We start from the raw sequence: 19,636 nt of genomic DNA on the forward strand, positions 1-19,636 counted from the left end.
TTTACTGTTTTCATTTTGTTTTGTTTTCAAAACGAAATCATCTGTTCTGGGCTTTAGCATTTAATTAAACAGACTAAAAATGTTTTAGAAATGACCTCAAATTTGAAGAAAAAGCACATTGTACTGAGCTTATAAAGTCAAATACACACAATTGAATCTCATTGCAGCTTATTTAAAGTCTGTCATGAGACATTTTGTGGAAAGAATTTGAATATTTAAAAAATCCCATTAAAAGATGACCGTGTTTCTTTTTTCGACCTAGAAAATAATGAACTATCACTACCAACGAGGCTGATGTGCCGGAAGTCTTTAGAACATCATCAAAAAAATATAAATCTAACACAATTATATGTATTTGTCTGTCTGTAATCTAATGTTGGCAAGTAAGTAAGTATACATTGGTAAGAGGGGGAAAAACAAGTTAAACTTAATTACATACGTGCAGATGTTTATGAATAGTTAAAGCAAAATACCATTCTTTAAGCAGTAAGCAGCTATTTCGTAGCTTTTTTCATTATATATATATATTTTACTACAGGAGTCATTTTCCACCTCTTGCTCTATTAGTTAAGCGTAATTTCATATGACGCAGCGTGCGTACAGCCAGTTAGAGCGGCCGCCAGCCGCCGGCACCCTGCGTCTTTAAGGAGACGCGGAAAAGAGAGGGCGTGTTCACGCACTCACGCTGCAGCAGGAGGCTCTGTAGTGAGTTCCTGATCCTCAGAGCAGAAGCATCGTTTGTGAGGATGCGGGGACAGCTGCTGTAAAATTGACCTAATATCATAAAGACCGAACTGGGCTTTCTAAAAGCGCTGCTTGGAGTACAAAGAGCACGTCTGAGCGCCTCACGTCTCATTCAGTTTGATGAACGCACCCCCACATTATTGTAGATCTGCTGGGGGCCTAGGAGCGGAGCACCAGCTGTTTTATGAATGGGATGCTCGGTAAGTCTACATGCATTTGTTTTCTTTTCTTCAACAAAACCACTGGCACCTAAGCACTCAAAAGGTGAAGTACACCTTTGTAATATGTGCAGATAAACATTTCCTTTTCAGTGCTCCAGCTGAGAGCGGCTGCTGACGGTCAGCTGTTATTGTTCTGCCTCTGACCCACCCAGAATCAGTAGCGCTTTCTTGTAATATGATCGAGCCTTTCACAGTAGCTAGCCCATGTGTGCTCTAAGACGTACAGAGGTAATTTATTTATTGTTTTTTTTTCTCTGTAAATCCTTGTGGAGGAAGTATAATCGAATATTTTTATTCGACAATGAATATTTAACCATCTTAAGCAGTTTTTATTTATTTATTTTACTTTTTTTGATATTTATTGTTTATTGCCAATGTCTAGAAACGTGTTAAGAAAAGGAGGAATAAAACCAAAACCTGTTTTATAACAATCGGACTTCCTGTAAAACGTGAGCTCTGAAACACTTGTGTAAACTTTAGGAAGTGGGGAAATAAGCCATATTTTGCATCTTCTTGCTGTGTTCCTTTCACCCCTGAGCCTGATGAGTTGTCATTATTGGGATTGTCACTGTATGATAATCTTGAGTAAGAATACTTAAGCTGTATAGTATTCACACAACAGATGATAAATAAGAAAAGTTTGCTAAATTTGGTATTTTTTTTACTATTCTGGGCTTTTTGTGCAAAAACTAGCTTGATTTTCTGCATTTTACAGAGTAACGCAAATACAATAGTCTATTAGCTGGTTAAATAGTCAAGCTATCTGCTCAGAGCAGCCCACAGTCAGCTGCTCACATGAGAAACTGCTCTTATGGACTCAGAGCTGCCTTTGCCTGTTCACGTCCATTTTGTCCCTTCTTTTTTCCATTTCATAACTGTTAGCAAACCATTTTTATCAGGTTATAGTGTAACGTTCTCATGGGCCAGATGATTCTTTATAAAGAATTCCAGATCACAACTCCTGGTCAAGCACAAATTGGCACAGGTGACCTTCTTCTGGTAGTTATTAGCTGTTGGAGTGACATGATAGGTATGTGTCACCATTTTGAACCAACCCTGTCACACATCCTGACAAAAAAGAAAAAAACTGGCAAACAACTGAACAAAAATGTTTACAATAAAACAGCAACAAGCCATAAAAGTACAAGATGTTGATGTGATAAAATGACTGGTGCCTCCTGCCACTCTTTCCTTTTTGTAAGCAAAGAAAGAGTCAGGTGGTGAATTTTCAGCCAGCAGGCCAGCAGTGCACAGCACTTGGTGAGGAATGAAGCAATATGTTACACTTTGGTCCATATCTTAAATCAGTTTTTTTTTTTTTTTTTTGTGCTGTTTCATTGCGAAGACTAAAAGCGACAGAGATAGGATGACATAAAATTTTGAATATAGATATATATATATCAGTATACCTCAATGCTGGCAACTGGCCTTTTCCTACTTGCCATTCCTGAAGAGTATCTTTGGCAAAAGTGCTAAATGATGAGCTCATTGAATGGGGGTGTTAGAAGACCTGGCTCAGGTTTGTATGCCATTGCTCCTTTATTACCATCCCAACAAGACCTCACTTGTTCGAGGAGATGAGGTTAACGATTGTCTTTTGTTTGTGTGACAAATTAGGTAGTTCATCTTTGTTTTTGCAGCTCTAAACGTGGCATTCGACCAGCTTAAACCAGAACAGGCTGGGGCCTTTCTGAGATGTCACATTGTGTCGGTCTGTGTGATTGACCTAGGCAAACAAGCAGTAACCACCTCTGAGACTAATGTGTCATACTTGGCCTATTTGCTCTTCTCAGAAGCTCCTTTAGAACCGCTTTTGGTCAGCTTACTCAGATTCTGATCTTTATTACTCTGTTTTATAAGTTAGAAAACCTTTGATTGCAAACAGGATACATGATGGCAGAGTGTTAAGGTAGTTTGCTTCTTGTAATGTTGGACACGGTGATGATAACCACTCAGGTTTGTTGGCTGCAGCGCAGCTCAGACAATCTTCTGCTGTCTCATTTCTCAGGAACAACAGCCTTACTGTAATTTACAAACATGAGCAAAGTTGTGCCGTTTACTGGTTTTACCTGCACCTTGTCTGCTTTACAAAAATGCTGCTGTGGTAGCAATAGAGTTTACTTGAGTTACTTAGTGGTCACTTTCAGAATCGCTCCAATGTTTGAACATGTTTGCAGTTTGTGTGCTCGTTTTAGGCTATGTGTGTGTCCTCTTCGGCCCTTTCACATTCCAGGAAATACCAATGTAAACTGTGTTTTTTTTCTCCCTTTTTTTCAAATCGTGGACTGGTGAATGGGGGTTCAGATTTTTGGGGGATTATTATACAGACTAGCTTAGCTTTGTTTGTGGCAAATCTTGAAATACCTCACCTGCTGCTTTTGTATTTAACAGTCCTCTTCAAATTATGCACAGAACATTAGAAATACAATTTTAATTCTCTCAGCTAGATTGTTTTGTGATCTAAGACATCCTGTTCCTTTTCACAATAATGTCATCATCTAAACATTACGTTTGTTTTGAAGTACCCTATTTGTGCTCTGCCTGATATTTTTTGTTTTGTTTTGTTTTGTTTGTTCCTGTATCTTTTGTTTGGCTGCATTGTTTTTCTGGGCTTATCCAGCCTGACCAATTATGCTCAAGTTTGCTAGCGGCAGGAAATGTTTCTTCTCTGATGGAGAAGCATTCATCATTGCCTTGTTACTTGATGTGGCTTTGGCTTGGACTTTATGTTATTCAGTGAATTAACTTCAAAAAAGTCTTGGTAGTGTGTAATATGCCAATTAAGATATAACGTGCACAAGGTTTCCCACAGAAAACTTGCTAAGCCTGGTGGTTGTGGAGTACTGGCAGTCATTCATCACTGAATCGCCATGATCTTGAGTTAGAACATGTTTAAAGTTCACAGAAAATTTGAAAATATTTCTTGATGATTATGTTTTAATGGAAGGTTGGAAGTTTAATACCTGAACACCAACTAAAAGGACTTAAAAATGCAACCACTTAAAAGCAAATTAAATAAATAAGCAATACTTAGCCTGGAGGGGACACAAGTAAAACCTTATAATAAACTGAAGGAAACCCTGCATGCAGCTCTTATATTATTTATTTATTTTTTAAAGTTTTCTGGTTAATTTTACAACGGATATATTTTAACTTGTGTTTAGTAGGCAACGTGACAGATGGTGACTCTTCAAATTTCTTCAGTACTGAACACTTTTGTTTTTCGATGTGATAACAAAAATTGTTAGTAACCAACTTCTTCACTTATCTTGGAGTTGATGCCAGAGGAAGGATCTGTAGAGCAAGCAGGAAGCTCTAAGGCCAGTTTCATATGGACAAACTATAAATGGAACAATATTTTGGTTTGTAACACTCCTGGGTGAGAATGGTAGTTCTACTTTGAGTTACCAGTTTTAGTTATAGTTGGATTCAATTGAAATATTAGGGATAGATATTGGGTTCCAGTTTAGCTACTAGATGAACTTGTTAAAAAGGGCAAGAGAATAGAAGTCTTTGTTTGGTGTTTATAAATACTTTCAAAACTAGAGAATAAATGAACTAAGGTTGATTCTCACATTAAGTTAAAGGGGTTGATTAGTGTGTTTGAATCGGGGCTCCCTCTAACCAGGGATTTGTTTCATTGTCTGTGTTTCACGTAGGACAGATAATGGTGGCCACCGCCTCCGACTATAATTTCTTATGTAAATAATCTTAGGCTTCTGTGTAAATAACTTCCCAATAGAAACAAATCAATGGGTTTTACAGGTTTGTCAAATATAACTTTTGACTTTCAAAAAAGTAAAAAGGTTTTTGACTTTTTTCGAAATTGAATAAACTCCTGCATGTGAGATTTTAAATGTCTTTTTTTTTTCTTTTTTTTTTTACTAAAACCTCACCTGAAAAAATAATGCTACACTCAGTTATTACATTTAAAACAATTTCTCCCACAAAAGAAACTGGCAAATTCACAAGTTCACTCACTAATGAGTTATTTGAGGATATAGAGCAATTCAGTGTTCCATATTGACCTTTGTTTAAAAAAGAAAACCCAAAAAACAAACATATTTTTATATATTTCAGTCATGCCATTTCAAGACACGCTTGAAATGGCATGATACTAAAAGATACCGAGACACCAAATTGTACCTCAGCGTGGGAAAAACTAAAAGAAATTTTTCTGCTGTGAACACTAAATACAGCAGCTAGATGAAATGGAAGCACATGATGAAAGCAGGCAATTTGTTTCTTTTTAGCTGCAAAGTGATTCTATTTCAGCAGTCATCAATGGATATGTGAAGCATTGGCGCTATGTTTTGGTAAAGTTAAGATCTGTTGGCATCATTTTGAAGAATGAGAATAATCTGTTCCAAACTTCTAATAGAAAGTCACAAATATTTTGATTGCCGCTTTTTTTTCCCTTCAGTGCCACAAAAATGGGAGAAAAATATCTGCTTGGGATACGGTGCTTCACCGAGACAGTTTTATCCATTCATTACCGGAACATTGAATAAAATATTCTTTTTGATGAATAGATTTGGATTTGAACCAAACTGTGGTTGAAAGGGCATGATATTGTAACTGTTTATAAGTTTTTGTTTTTACTTTCATGAAGATCATAAAATAAGTGCAGTCAGATTCAGTTGTGTTGGTCATTTGACCCTCTATGATTTATGTAAATGCCAGAGCAACTTGCTGTTTGGTCCCAACGATCTTTCCATGGGAGCAGATTTGTACCTTTTGAACTTGGTCACATAAATCATTGAGTGATCATAATTATCATAATCTTACATATTTTAGTTTATATGTAGCTGTTCTGTATGGCTAATAATTTCACAACAGTTTGTGCGCTATCTATTATATAGCTTTCTTTTGTGTGTTTTTTGTTTTTTCCTTTGGAGCTGCTTTCTTGAATTCTATCAGTCTGTGCTTTTCTGACTTTTTAATAATGTAATTTATTTATGTTAAAACTTTCTGAGTCACATGATTTGTCTGCACATTTTTCAAGCTTAGCTTTCTTCCTGGGTATTGTAGAACAGAACCTTATTTTTTCTTCAGAAGCGCTTTATAAACGCCTACAAGCCAAAAGTGAAATCTGTCATCAGGTGGAGTGACTCAGCTTTCTGCGATAGAAAGAACCTTGCTGGTGAAGTCAAACCCAGGAGCTCCATGCGTTGCGGTGAGAGCTGTTTGAGGCACATTGTTTGAGCATCGGTCTGTCATCCCTGCAGCTTATTAAAATTGAGTGTTGATGGAGATATGGGCTGTGTTTGTTTGGTCAGTCTGTCTGTAATGCACAATAATGGAGCAAATCCTTGTTTACACTGGGAACGGTCAGGAAGGGCAGGCTGATTTCCGGAGAGACGGGAGGGTTTGCAGCTTCATTTTCTCCCTGCCCTTCCTGTGGCCATTACCCAACAACAGTTTTTGCGCATAAAATGTGGGCGTTTGTATTTATGTAATTCTTACAGGAAGCTGACATCTGTGCCTCAGTGTTAATTGGTAATATTCTAATCATGACATTTTAGTCACCTGTTTGAGTACCCAGGTGTGTTTATGTATAAAAGTTGATAGATTGTGGTTCTCATTGTGGTTCTTGACCTTGCAGATCTTGGGAGGTTTATGATGTTTCCCATTATTTAAAACAGTCGAAATAACTTTAATTTGTTGTCTGGTGTGCTTTTTTTTATTGATTCTTCCATTGTGAAGTGCTCAGTCCCTCTTATTATATTGAGACACTAAATGCTATAGAGTAGTGCCAATAATTTCCACTCGTAAAAGCTTCCTTTCATTTTCAGCCATACCAATTTCACAGATGACGCAAAGCTTTAGCAATGATGGCTGTAATTTCAGTAACCCGGCCTTGACAAAGATAATAGCAGTGCTGGAATGTAAAGCATTGTTTGTGAGTACAAAGCCATTGTAAGGCCGTGAAGGTGATGCCCATCGGTCTGGTTTAACATGCAGAGTGCATTTCGTTTTTGAATGTGACAAATGGGAATACAGAATACTCATCTGCTGTCAGTTAGTGTCTGTAGTGGAAAAAGTTGCCAGTTTCTTCACAGATCTGAGAGAGAAAGTAGGAGGCAGAGAGAAAGACTGAGTGTCATGTCTTGAGGCTTTGTTGGCTACAAATGGAACAGAGACAAGTCATCTCCTTTCGGGTCTTACGGGTCAGTTGATACACATTTAACTGACTTACTTCAGGCCTGTTTGCTAGCAGAAAACAGTTTATTGACTGGTGGAGCCTTTTTGATAGAGTGTTGTTGCCGTTCATTTCTCTTCCTGTCTGATCTGGTTGTGTGGTGCAACAACCAGCTGATGGAAACTATAAAACTTATTAAAAACAAAAAGGTTTATTTGATGGAGTGAGTGCCCTGCACTGCTGACCTTCACAATACAATGTTTAAATGTCTGAGTGATAGTTGTTGTTTTTTTCTAGTCAGAGCTGACTGCTAGGATTATGATGATATACTCATACATCCTCTTCCAAGCCAAAGTATGTATGGGACAGAATCATAATGTCACCATATGTAAATCTGATTCACATTATAAACTGTTTCAAATAACCTATAATCAATACAGGATAATCCTTCCTAGGTTTGGCTAAAATGTTTATGATTTCATCATCACTCTCAAATGTCAATAAAAGCACTGACATTTATTTTTCACAATTAAAAGAATCAATTCATGAATACCAAACTGTATTTTGTGAATTCTGATCCCGTCCAGAACCTAGTAATGCAAATGAGCAAATGCAGTCTAGACTTTATAAGTTTGAATCATTCAAATCGTTCATTTGATGATGAATCAGATGCAGATTCTAACGTTCGTGACCGGTTAGCCAATTGTATTCTCACAGTTCTTACAAATTGTCCTTTGTTCTCCGTCAAAGTACCTTTAAGGAGCCACACAAAGGATGAAAAAGTTAATGGATGCACCTTGGGTGATTTGGGTTTTTTTTTTTGGGGGGGGGGTTCTAACCCACAGTTGTTGGCAAGTCTTAGCTGCCAACAGGGCACTTCTTTTCTTACTTCAAAACAAGAGACTCAAACATGTAACTGCGGAGCTAAAAGCCTTTGCTTTCATAGCAGTGGCCCATTATAGCTCAAACATGCTGACTGCATCTGGACAGCGACCCGTGAGATGAAATATTGTGAAATTTTAAATTTTCACAAGATCTTCTCACCTACTGCTGACATCAAATATTCTATTCACTAACCTCGGGACAGAGATTTGGAAATTCCAAACATGAATGCAAGTTCAATTACCCACAGGCACTGTAGGTAGCGGAAAGCTCTAAAAGTCTTCTGTTCTTTCATCCTTACAGAGCAGAACGCACTGCTGAGTGTGGCACTACCTTAGCATAAAACGCTGCCTCACTTCAGCTTCCTAGGTGTGAGCAGAGAACGAAAATACACTTATTTGATTTCATAAGGTTTTATTTTTTCATGAGGTGGAAAGTATTTCCTCCCATCACTGTACCTGTAGGAGAATGTTTCTCGAGGAAGTGTGTTTGCAAAGTGTAGACATCCTCCGTGTGTGTGGCTTGCACGTTTTGCCCACGTTTGCTCTTGTGGGTTTTCTGTTTGTAGCTTGGTTTGTTCATAGTCTAGCAACCATCCGAGATGGAAAGTTGACAAAAGAGGCGGCTGTGAGTTTGCCGGTCTGTCTGATTCTCTGCAGTATTGATGAACTTGCAGTCTGCTTATAGTAGTCTGCCCCTGGGTCAATGTCAGCCAGTGCAGGGCTGCAGATGGCTCGAAACTGTTGTTCTGCTTTTGTTTGTTATTTATTCTGTCAGACAAGCTACCTGCAACTGCAGCGTTTCCTGATTTCATCGCTCTGCCTGTCATTCATTCCATTATTGATTTAGTCACATATTCGATGATGAAATTTTCTGAGTGATGTAGTGTGTTCTTGTATCAAGAACCTTAAAATTTAAACAGAACTGGATGTCCAAGTACAAAACTAGTAACAGTTTTTATGTTCAGCATTTCTTGCTTACAGATTTGCGTCATTTCTGAGACTACACGCTTTAATGGTCATAATGAACATTGTAAAATTACAAAAACACTTGTGCCCATGTATACCAGATTTTTAAGTTTATGAGCTGAAGGTTTTTCTGTTAAATCAACTAGATTTAAAATAAACATAGCTCCTGAGGCAGGCATCTACTCTTATAGAGACTTGTCTGGTTGGCTCAATGGCAGAACTGACAGTAGAAAAAACTATTCAGAAAGAGGTGAGAGTTTTTGCCAATGACATACTTCTTTTAAGTCCTCAAGTGGTCCATTTAGGTAATTCCTAAGATTTTCCCAGGCTTTCATGTAGAAAGGAAAGCTTGATTTGTCAATTCTCAACAGTCCACCTTGTTTTGTTTTGTGTTGTGTTTTTTTTATTATTATTATTTCTAGGGGCATCTGCTTGATGTCTGTTGTTCCCATTTTGTGTGATTGAGAGATAATGTGATTTCCACTGTTTGTCCTGTGGTTGCTCCTTCCTAAATGAAACAATCAAGTCTCCTAACTGAGTTGCAGGAAGATGGAATCTACCAGAAGCAATTTGTCTGCTTAATTACTGGTTCATATCTTCTCTAGCCTTTCAGTTGCATTGGTGCGGCTCTTACAAGGATCACATTTTAGAGTTCACTGAAAAATAAGATGTATGCCAGCATGCAGCCTCAATGACCGTCACCAGTCTTCATGCAGGGCAGCCCCCTGCCTCCATGTCTTTGAGCCTCAGGTTATGCTGTTCTATATTCAGGTCAGTGATTTTAAATGATGCATGAATGCAGCAGTCCTCTTCTCCCAAACAGAAATAAAAATATGCACAGTATGAAAAAGAGTGGACAGAGAAGGCATCAATAGCTCATTCTGGAAATAGACCATAAATCACGTTAAAGTGTTCATTGAGGAGGGATCTCTTGTGCATCGTATTGAACGGTATGGCTTAGAGTATTGACAAGAAGTGAAAAGTTGTGAACGTCTTAAACACAAATTATCCTGGAAGTCAATACTTTCCTGTTCTCTTGATCTGCAGTTTTCATTTTACCATGCTAATAAACTCCTGGTCCTTTGCACTTTTTTATTGCTTGCAGAGCTATAAAAACATACTGGATGCATATTATTAATATTGGGGTAATTTTGTCACTGTTGACTTCATTTGATATATAGACATTCTATAGTGTTTAATTGTCTCAGATTTATGTGGGTTTACATTTCAGGGTAAAGGTGCTAGTGAGGTCATTCATCTGAAGTAAAGGAATGCATATTAATTAACTCAATATTCGCTTACTTTTGAATTTCAATTTATATTGGGTCTGTATCAGAGTAAGCATGAGCTGGAAAGAGACTCGTATAGTGTAAACTCAACGTCCCTACGCAGTTTTGAAGAATGGGAATTTTGTTTTATCATTTCCAACGTGCCTAAGAACGATTACAAATGTCTTGAGGGACAGTCATTTTGTGATGATGTGGTGAAAGGGGCATACAGGAAAGAGTAGAAGCCATTTACAGAGGCAGAGGCCAAATTCAAGGTGTAGACCAAGAAATAAAATTTTTCCTAAGGTATTGATATATACAGCAAATTCATAACTGAATTTAACAGAGTTACTTGATTGTGCTATAAAAGTCTCATCGTGCATGGAAAATACACAACAAGCCTTCCTTTAACAACAATCTGCAGGATAACGGAGGAATACCAGAGCTTTACTCTGTTCTCTCTGTATTTAAAGTTTCTCTAATTATTAGGATTTTTGTGCTTTTTAAAACAAACTTTTTTAAAAAAAACCTTGGTTCGCCCAAAGTTTCCAAAACAACTGTGTGTAATTTAGATGCATGATGCATAACTAGAGCTAATGTTACATTCCAGTGGCATAGATGCGTCTTTTTTTGCAAATAGATGTGAAAAGAGTTCTGGAGCGACACTGGCGGCACTTTTGGAGTCATTCCCAGTGTGCTCGTGTTTATCACGGTCTCCATGCATGCTTGCACTGCTGCCTTTTCACTCAGCTGCTGAAATACACCACATCCACATCAAGGCAGTTCAGTCAACCTCATAATCTGTACTTATCATTCAGAGAGACTCGAGATTCTGCTTTTTTTGGGTAAGACCGTGTTTGTTTCTGAGAATCGTCACTGTCAAAAATGAAAGGATGCAGATGTGCCTCTGTCGGTCTTCCATTTGTTTTCCTATTTCCCCCCCCCATTCTGGGTCTCCAGTGCGTTATTCTGGAGTTGGACCATGAGTCTGTTTATAAAGTCAAACCCCCTCTTCGGCTCCCAAGGCTATTACCCAGAGGTTCCCACGCTTATGGCTGCCTTCTCAGGCCTAAGTGTTTTTGTTTTTTTATTTATTTTTTTATTCTTCCCCTTTGCATTCACACATTTAGTTGTGGATTCCCATTCTTCTTCAAAACCAGCCAGTGTTGTCAAATTCATCTTATAGCTACAGGGAGCATCTCTGACAGTGTGGGGCTGCAGAGCTTCTGGAAAGGGTTTAGAGTGAGCTGACGATAAAGAGCCTGTGTGCTGGTATGTTACCCATTTTTCTTCACCAGGATGTTCCTGAAACAGGCTCCATTGAGCTTTTCAGCTTGATCTTGGCCTGCGGCTGAGATGGAAGAGTGGGAGGCAAGCTTTTCCCTTGTACCCGCTCATTTGATCAGCTTTTTGTTTTTCCCCTTTTATGCCACCCAAGAGAAACTCGCCCAAAAAGGAGCAGTTTTTGTTGCTGGGTGTGAAAAATATCCCTCTCATTATTTTCCCATAACAAGAGCAGGGCAGGCTGATTCAATAATAAACACGTCTTTGGAAAATAAATGATTGTTTGTGTTTTGCTGGTGTTGCTCTTATGGTTTGGGGAAAAGTTATTATACCGTCATCCAAGCTCAGTCAAAAATCTTTGATTCTGTCATTTTAATTAATTCCACACGGGCCAAACAACAGCAACAACAAAATATATGGAGGTTAATGAATAATAACACAAGACAAAGCATGTTCTGTGTGCTTTCTTGACGATGAAGCCTGAAGCTGTCTGCAACTTCTGACAGGAAATGGTGCTGCTTGCTTACTTGCAACAGATTGTTTCTATGGGAACCTAAGCAGGTGTCTGCCTTAACAGGAAGAGAAGAAGAGGCTCAGCTGGTAGCAGCGAAGTGGGCGGGGGCAAAAGAAAGAGGTCATTGAACTATAAAGCCTGCCAACACATTACTGTTTTTTTTGTTTGTTTTTTTTTTTCATTGGTGCCACTAAAAGAAGCTAATCTTGCCTTTGATCTTTTTTTGAAAGCTCATTAAAAAACAGAATCTGTTATGCTGATGCTTTTTTTTTTTTTTTTTTTTTTGGGTTTTAGTGTGACAACATAAAGACCAAAACAATAAGGTAAGCATTTCCTCTAGGTTTCCCACCCAGGTTATAGACATGCCTGTGTTTTTTATAGGTGTCTGTGAGATCAAATGCAAGTATTTTCCATAGACCACCTATGGAAAATACTTGCGTAATGTCTACCTTGACATTACGCTGTTTGTGTTATTTTATATTGAGTTGGATAGTTAATGAAAAACCCTGCCCCTGTCCTCTGTTGCGCCACCTGAAGAGGTGGAGAAGGAGGAGGAGGAAGTAAGCGTGTCTGGCTGGCTGCCTGTGGTGAGGTTTCCTCAGTCGGAGCTTTTAATAATGCAGAAACACTTTCCATAAGCTGGCACTCAAGCCTCCAAGGGTTTACACACGTTTGTTTAAGAAGAGGATCGGTATGAAATATTGTAGGTCGTGTCTTTTGATCTTAAGTCGCCATATCCCCCATAATAATAAAGTGCTGGAGAAAGTCGAGTTTCTCCTACATACAAAGCCTTGTAAAAGTATTAATGTCCCTTGAACTCTTTCTACTTTGTCTTTCAGGCTGCGTTTACAAATGCCAGTATTTTATTGAGATTGTATGTGATTACCAATGCAAAGTAGTGCTTGTTTGAGAAGTTGAAGAAAAATATTGTTTTGTATCTACTGGACCCTTGTAAAGTACATTGACATTTGCTGCTCGCTTTAGAATGCCAGGCATTCTAAAGAATTTATGAAATTCAAATTCACTATACTAAATATTTTGATAGTATTTTCCTGTAAATTTTAATCATTAATGTAAACATATGATACACAATTATGAAGAATACTTTTTGCACCCTTGCCATACACAGGGATTTGTACATTTGAGTAATGTTCTGATGAAATGAGGCTGTAGTGAAAACTGATTTTTTTTATTTTTTTTTTTTTATTATAAAATCTAATTATTGGTGACTACAAATTTATTTTGTGGAAACAAATTCCAGGCGTGTGACGCAAACATTGTCTATTTTAATTTTTATCATGTTGCTCGGGTGAAATGTGTCGTCTTTTCTTTAACAGACTTGCCTCTGTGAAACTACAACTTTACCTAATGACCAAAAACCATTGTCTCGGCTTGAGATCAGCACCTAATATGCTTATATTCAACCAATTCTCCCCAACACAAAGCTTCACAATGCATATTAATTAACTTGTCTGTTTGTTTTTTTGTTTTTTGTTTTTTATTTAAGAAGATTGGAGGCTGAAATCTGACTTTCTGCACTTTATATGGTACATGACAGTTTTACTTTTATATTCTCTGTGATCTTATATACCTTTTGTGGCCTATGTGTATAATTATTAGCATGTTAATATTACTACAGCCATTATAAATAAACACTCAAGCGGTGACTGGTTCAGCTTGATGTTTAATTGTTGAGTTAGGGGAAGAAAGTCATACATTAAAGCTCAGTTTTACGATGACATTAATGACCACAATGAGTGAATGTCAACTTCAGGCCACAGCAGTAATTGGCTCTTATTTACTAATTATAAGGTCATTTAATGTGTGTCTTGGTGTGCGCTTGTGTGTGTGGAGGCAGTCGAGGCTCAGCTTGCTAACGGGTTATTCCCAGCAGCCCTCAGCTATCCTTTTCTTATTCCACAAGGTCTGTGGTTGGTGCTTTGCTCTCACTTGTAATACTGCTTTCACATAGAATCCTGGCGTGCTCTCACCATCTCTTTACTGCATTTTAGTGGCCATTTCTCAGTGATTAGCGGGGAGCCCAGCTTTTCATTACTGAGTTGTTTGTTAGCTCCAATTCTTGCAATTAGTGGAACCTTTTTGGTTGGAAAAAATGGCTGAATCTGAATGTTTATTTCACAGACACAGATATTTGCTTATGTCTTTAACTTCTAATCCTGAAAACTTTTAATTTAACACTCACTGTTTTTTATCCTTCTGTTGTAAGCAAATGAAGGCATTATCAGCATGTTCTTCTAATGATTTCAGTTGCATAAATCTTTGAAAAATGTAAGATTATGGGACAAGTCTCATAACAAATTATCCTTTCATAACCAACATGACATGGGAAGACAAAGAACTTTAGATGATAGGTCAATAAAAAAAATTCTGCTTTCATCAACACATTTTTTTAGCATATAGTTATTGGTGAAACTGTCTTGAGATGACTTCCACAACCAATATTTACACAAAATGCATAACAAAAATCTCCAATAAAGGTTAAGCTGAACTGCACAGAGTTCACCCTGCATTTGCAGGCTTTCTGGTTATGGAGGACAAAACAGCTCTGCCTGTGTGTTTAAACTTGAAAAATCTGTGTATTTTAAGCAGTTGTTTGTTTCCAGAATTTGAGATTACAATGAACCTTTAATTGAAGAGTTTTAGCTTATATTATATTAGTACCTTCTCTACTAGCAGGTCAACATCTTTTTGTTCCATTTTTTTTAATTTTGTCTATTTTTTTCTATTTATTTCTAGATTCCCCAGCTGACTGGAGTTGAGAAGCACCATTATTCCTTCCGAGGCTAATAAAGTTTGAAATCTTGACTACCTCTCACTACAACACCACCATGCCGATCTTAAAGCAGCTAGTCTCCACGTCTTCCCAGACAAAGCGTCGCTCACGTATGGACTTAACTAGGGAGATGATAAGTGCTCCTCTTGGTGATTTCCGTCATACTATGCACGTAGGTCGCAGTGGTGATGCCTTTGGAGACACGTCCTTCCTAAGCTCACGCTCCGGGGAACCTTCCCCAGAGACAACATCCTTTCCCCGCTCTCCTAGACCCGGCCTTTTGGCACGCACCTTTAGGAGCAGCAAGCGCTCGCAGTCGGTGACACGAGTGGACCAGAGGAACGATCACACCCTGATGGTTCCTGGAGGCTCACCAACCTTCGTTAAAAACGCCATGTCGCTGCCGTTTCTCAACGATGAAAACAGAGGGGACAACCTTGTGTCTAAGAGCTTGTCTTCAAGTCCATTTAAGCAGCACGGGGAGCCCGACGGTGGAGTTGCAGCTGCAGCAGCAAACTTACTCGAGCTGCAAGAAAGAAGCTTTGGTGAACTGACGGAACTGCCAGAGAGTATCGTTCATTACGGCGGAGGTGGAATGAAGCACGCAGAGTCGGTCATGTCCTTCCATGTCGACTTGGGACCCTCCATGCTGAACGACATCTTGGATGTGATGCAAAAGGAGGAAGATGATCTTGGCTACGAGGAAGGCAAAAGCAGCGAGGGCCGTGCCTCGCCGGCACTGAGCAACCACTGTGAGGAAGAAGATGATGAGAAGAAGGATGAGGAGAATCAAGGGAGAGACCAGCAGGTGGAGACAGAAAAAGATGCAGCAGAAAATCCAGCCCACTCTAATGATCAGACAGGGGAAGACGGAGGTCCCTACACTCCGGAGTACACTCCTGAGATACGTCCCAAACACCTGCTGCACCTGGACAGCTGCTCCATGTCGAGCTCTGGCTCCGCTGCCTTGTATGAAAAGCCAAACTACCAGAATTACACAGGAGACACAGACAGCGCCACATTCAGTGCACCACCTGAGGAGGAGAGCAACTTCTCCTCTTTCTTGGAGGATGAAGATGATGAGATCCATGTATAAGAGTTCAGACTCAAAATGACCAAGCTCCGGAAGACCTTTGGCAGTGTGGGTTTTCCCTCTGAGCAGCAAGACGACACTGTAGTCGGCGCCTGTGGGACCAGGAGCTTTCAGCTTTTTATGGCTACAAAGAAAGTTTGATTACTCCTTTAGGATGTGCCCAACTCTACTCACCAGAGCGCCTTACCCTTTTGAACACTGACATGGATTGGGGAGTTCACTGTCCGAATACCATTCCAGAGATAAACAGGGAGTTCTGGCTGAAAAGAAACTAGTTAAGGAGAGAAAAGAAACTGCACTTAACTCAGCCTTTCAATTTCTCTTTGCTTCTGCTTCTCATTGTGCTTTTTCTCTTTGGCTGTGGGACACCATGCAGCCTAAGTCGAACAGAAGGCCTCTGTCACAAGCGGACCACTGGTGGGTGTCGTGTCCCAATAAAGAGAGCTGTGTTTGTGACTGGAGTGCGAGGCCCAGCATCAAACCCCTTTCATCAGAAAATATTATGGCAGAGCTACATATCTTTCAGACTTTTTTGCCCTTATTTTCACTCATGTAACTCAGGGTCCCTGTGACGCTGCCCGAGGGCAACCATCTCCCACTTTATTGCAGAACCACAAAGCCTAAACCGAAATTCTGCTCTGTTAGTCTAGTGGATGCCACTCAGAGCAAAGCTCAGTCAGGGGGATGCTTTAAAGTGATGCATTGGGCTCACTACAAAGAAGCTTGTTATCACAGGAAGCCGGGGAGGTGAAGAGTAGCGCGTGCCACATTCTTGGTTGTCCTTTTCTCTCTCTTTCTATTGAACACATTGTTTTCTCTTTAAACTGATTCCCATCAGCACAAACTAGCTGCATTCCTTCTATATTTTTTGGGGGGCTTTTTGACTTGACTCGAGAGCAGTTGAAAACCACTTCCTTCCGGTTTGTCTCACTTTTACATCCGAGCATCTGCAGTGCTGCAACTGAGCAGTTAAAAACTGATTCTCATTACACAACAGACCCCATCACTACACATGAGGAGAGCTTGATGGTTAAAACTCAAATTTGCTGGCACGTAAAAGTAAGCCAGACGCTACTAGTATCTGTAGTTGTTTTAGTAGAAAAAAAGCTTCCTCTCTTTTTCTGTGTTCGTTTGAAGTGCAGATGAAACAGAAGCCTCAGCCAGAGATAGATGCAAGAGCATTAAGGTGAAGATTGCTGGTTTTATGTAACTTGCACAGTCATTGCAGCTCATCTCTACCTCTTGCATCATAAGATCCATGAAGCTTGAGCTGACTTGCGCAGATTGATTTCTGTGCCTTAACCGAAACTGACAGATGTGCCAAATTATAATATTTGAGGCCAAAAAATAAAAATAATTATGTGAAACTCAGTTTTGGGAGAACCTGTTGAACATGTTAGTTCTTGTCTTTTCTGTATGATGTTAATTTAGACTTTCACAATGAAAAGATTTGAAAATGGATGGCCATTTTAGGGCAATAATTTTGCAGTACAACGGAGGTACAAGATGAGTTTGCATAACTGGATATTTTTATCCGTTACACACTACACAATGTAATTATGTCTTTCTTGTTTTGTCTGAATGAGCCGCTATGTTTTCTTTATTCTTAATAAGCCTTACTGTTGTTGTCTGTGCTTTATACCTTTGACTTTTTTCCTATATTACCCAAATTAACCTATATTTTTCAATAAAAGAGAACCACACGCAACTTTGCTGTTTGTATATTTTGTTATTAGCATTATATGCCTTGCTAATGTATTTGGACTCCTTGGACTTTTTCACATGGTGTCGACTTACAGCTACAATCTACAATGTATTTTGTGTAAATTTCATGTAAAAAATAAAGTCCTACGTAATTGGTATGTGGATTAAAAATCTGAAAACTATGTTATGTTTGTCTCCTAGGCCCCCCCTCTATACTTTGTTCAATACCCTCTTGATGTGGTTACTACTCTGGGTTGTGTGGGGTATGTCTACACCAGTGTTTCCCAACCCTGGTCCTCAAGGCACACTGCCCTGCATGTTTTAGGTATTTCCTTGCTTCAGTGCAGCTGATTTCAATTGATGACTGATTAACAGGCGTTTGTTGAACTGCAATCAGTTGAATGAGGCACATTAAAGCAGGGAAACCTCTAAAACATGTAGGACAGTGTGCCTTGAGGAACAGGGTTGGGAAACACTGGTCTACACCACCTTTGCACTTTTGTGGACCTAAATTATTCGTCATTCCTTTGTTGCGTAACACCTAACGCTCAGTCAGATTGAAGAGTGAACTGTGAATATTTTTTGCTCAATTAGGTTTAGACTTTGATTAGGCCACTTCTGACCAGAGCCATGGTAATTTAGCCAAATCTAATAAAAATTAAAAAGAATGGAAATTGGGGCACGCCAATGTCACCCAGATTTCATTAATTCTTAAACTGAGGGGGGTGCTGCACAATATCTGTGCCGGGGCCAGAAATGGCCCCTCAATCTGCACTTTGGACAGCTCTGAAACTAGATAAAGCAGTTTGAGGGGAATAAATACTTTTCCAGGATACTGTAGGACATCATAGAATATGCTGTGCTACTCAGTTGGAGCTTAACACAGAAATTCCTTGAGTGCTTCCTCCGTTTCCTGTCTCTATTCTTTGGGTCTCCCAGAAGAGGAAGGAAGGAAGTAATAGAGGCCTTAGTGGGCTATATTTTTTAAGTGTACAATCTTAAAATGATGTGATGATTCAAGATAAAGTGTGTGTGTCTGTGTGTGTGTGGAAAAGTAGGTTGTGTTTAAAATGTGAGCAGGGTGAAAGATCAATTATTTACTGGTGAAAAAGCTTAACTGACAGACATGCGTAACAGGATAATGCCTCTCTCACAACTGATTGGAAGATGGATCACCATGACGTTCAGCTCTCGCCAGCATCCAGCTCATCATCATGGCCTCCAAATGGTTTTGTCTCTTTTGATTTTCTTGACCATCCTTCGCTTTTTTCACGGACAGGCGAGCCTCTGGCAGCTCGGCTGAAGTTCTGTGCCGTTCAGTTAACCGTTTTGTTAACAGCTCAAGTGCTGCTCCCTAAAAACACTGCTTTATTATTTTGTGAATTGGTGATTCATTCTTTCATCCTCACCTCAGAGGTATTTTAATCTCTTAACTCTCAGTTTGTCATAGTCACAATATTTCACAGTTTAACCTGCCAGAGGGCTGGAAAAAAGTCATTATTCTTACACTTGTGGTGAAACAAGCAATTTAAATTGATTGGTTGTGGTCAATACAAACCGGTGGAGGTATTGATTTGACTGTATGTCGTTTTTCTCTAGAAGACTGATTAAAAAAAATTTAATTAGACTAAATCTTAAAAAGGCATTCATTTCTTTTTATTCGATATTGAAAACCTTATCTTTAATAATCCATTTTACTGCTTTCTATATTCTCCTCTGCTTCTGATCTAATTGAAGCTCAGTCATTTACTGCCATCTAGTGGTTATTCAATTTTTTTATTTGCTAATGGGCGTGTCCGTTTAAGTCTGACTTGCATTTAGATGTCTAAATTAAACCATTTACAACTTCTTTGTTATCTTACTGTTTTGAAATGCATTGTTTTTAAATTCTATAAAGTTTATAACCATTATATGTTATTTACAATTGTGAGGCTTCATTCAGGTCTTCCAAAGAGGTTTATTTACAGGATTAGAGAAGCTGTGAGAAACAACTACTCTAGTTGTCCTACACATTTTTACAAG

General features: G+C 38.9%; 1 protein-coding gene across 1 annotated transcript; it reads left to right on the forward strand.

Moving 5' to 3' along the window:
• The first annotated feature begins 643 nt into the window (after positions 1–643).
• cdc42ep4a (CDC42 effector protein (Rho GTPase binding) 4a) lies at positions 644–17,930 on the forward strand. Its single transcript, XM_044099941.1, has 2 exons — positions 644–944; positions 14,781–17,930. The coding sequence occupies exon 2, from the start codon at positions 14,873–14,875 to the stop codon at positions 15,911–15,913; it is 1,041 nt and encodes a 346-aa protein (XP_043955876.1). The 5' UTR covers positions 644–944; positions 14,781–14,872; the 3' UTR covers positions 15,914–17,930.
• Positions 17,931–19,636: the final 1,706 nt, after the last annotated feature.

Source organism: Gambusia affinis, linkage group LG19, assembly GCF_019740435.1.
Source record: "Gambusia affinis linkage group LG19, SWU_Gaff_1.0, whole genome shotgun sequence".
NCBI classification, from domain to species: Eukaryota; Metazoa; Chordata; class Actinopteri; order Cyprinodontiformes; family Poeciliidae; genus Gambusia; species Gambusia affinis.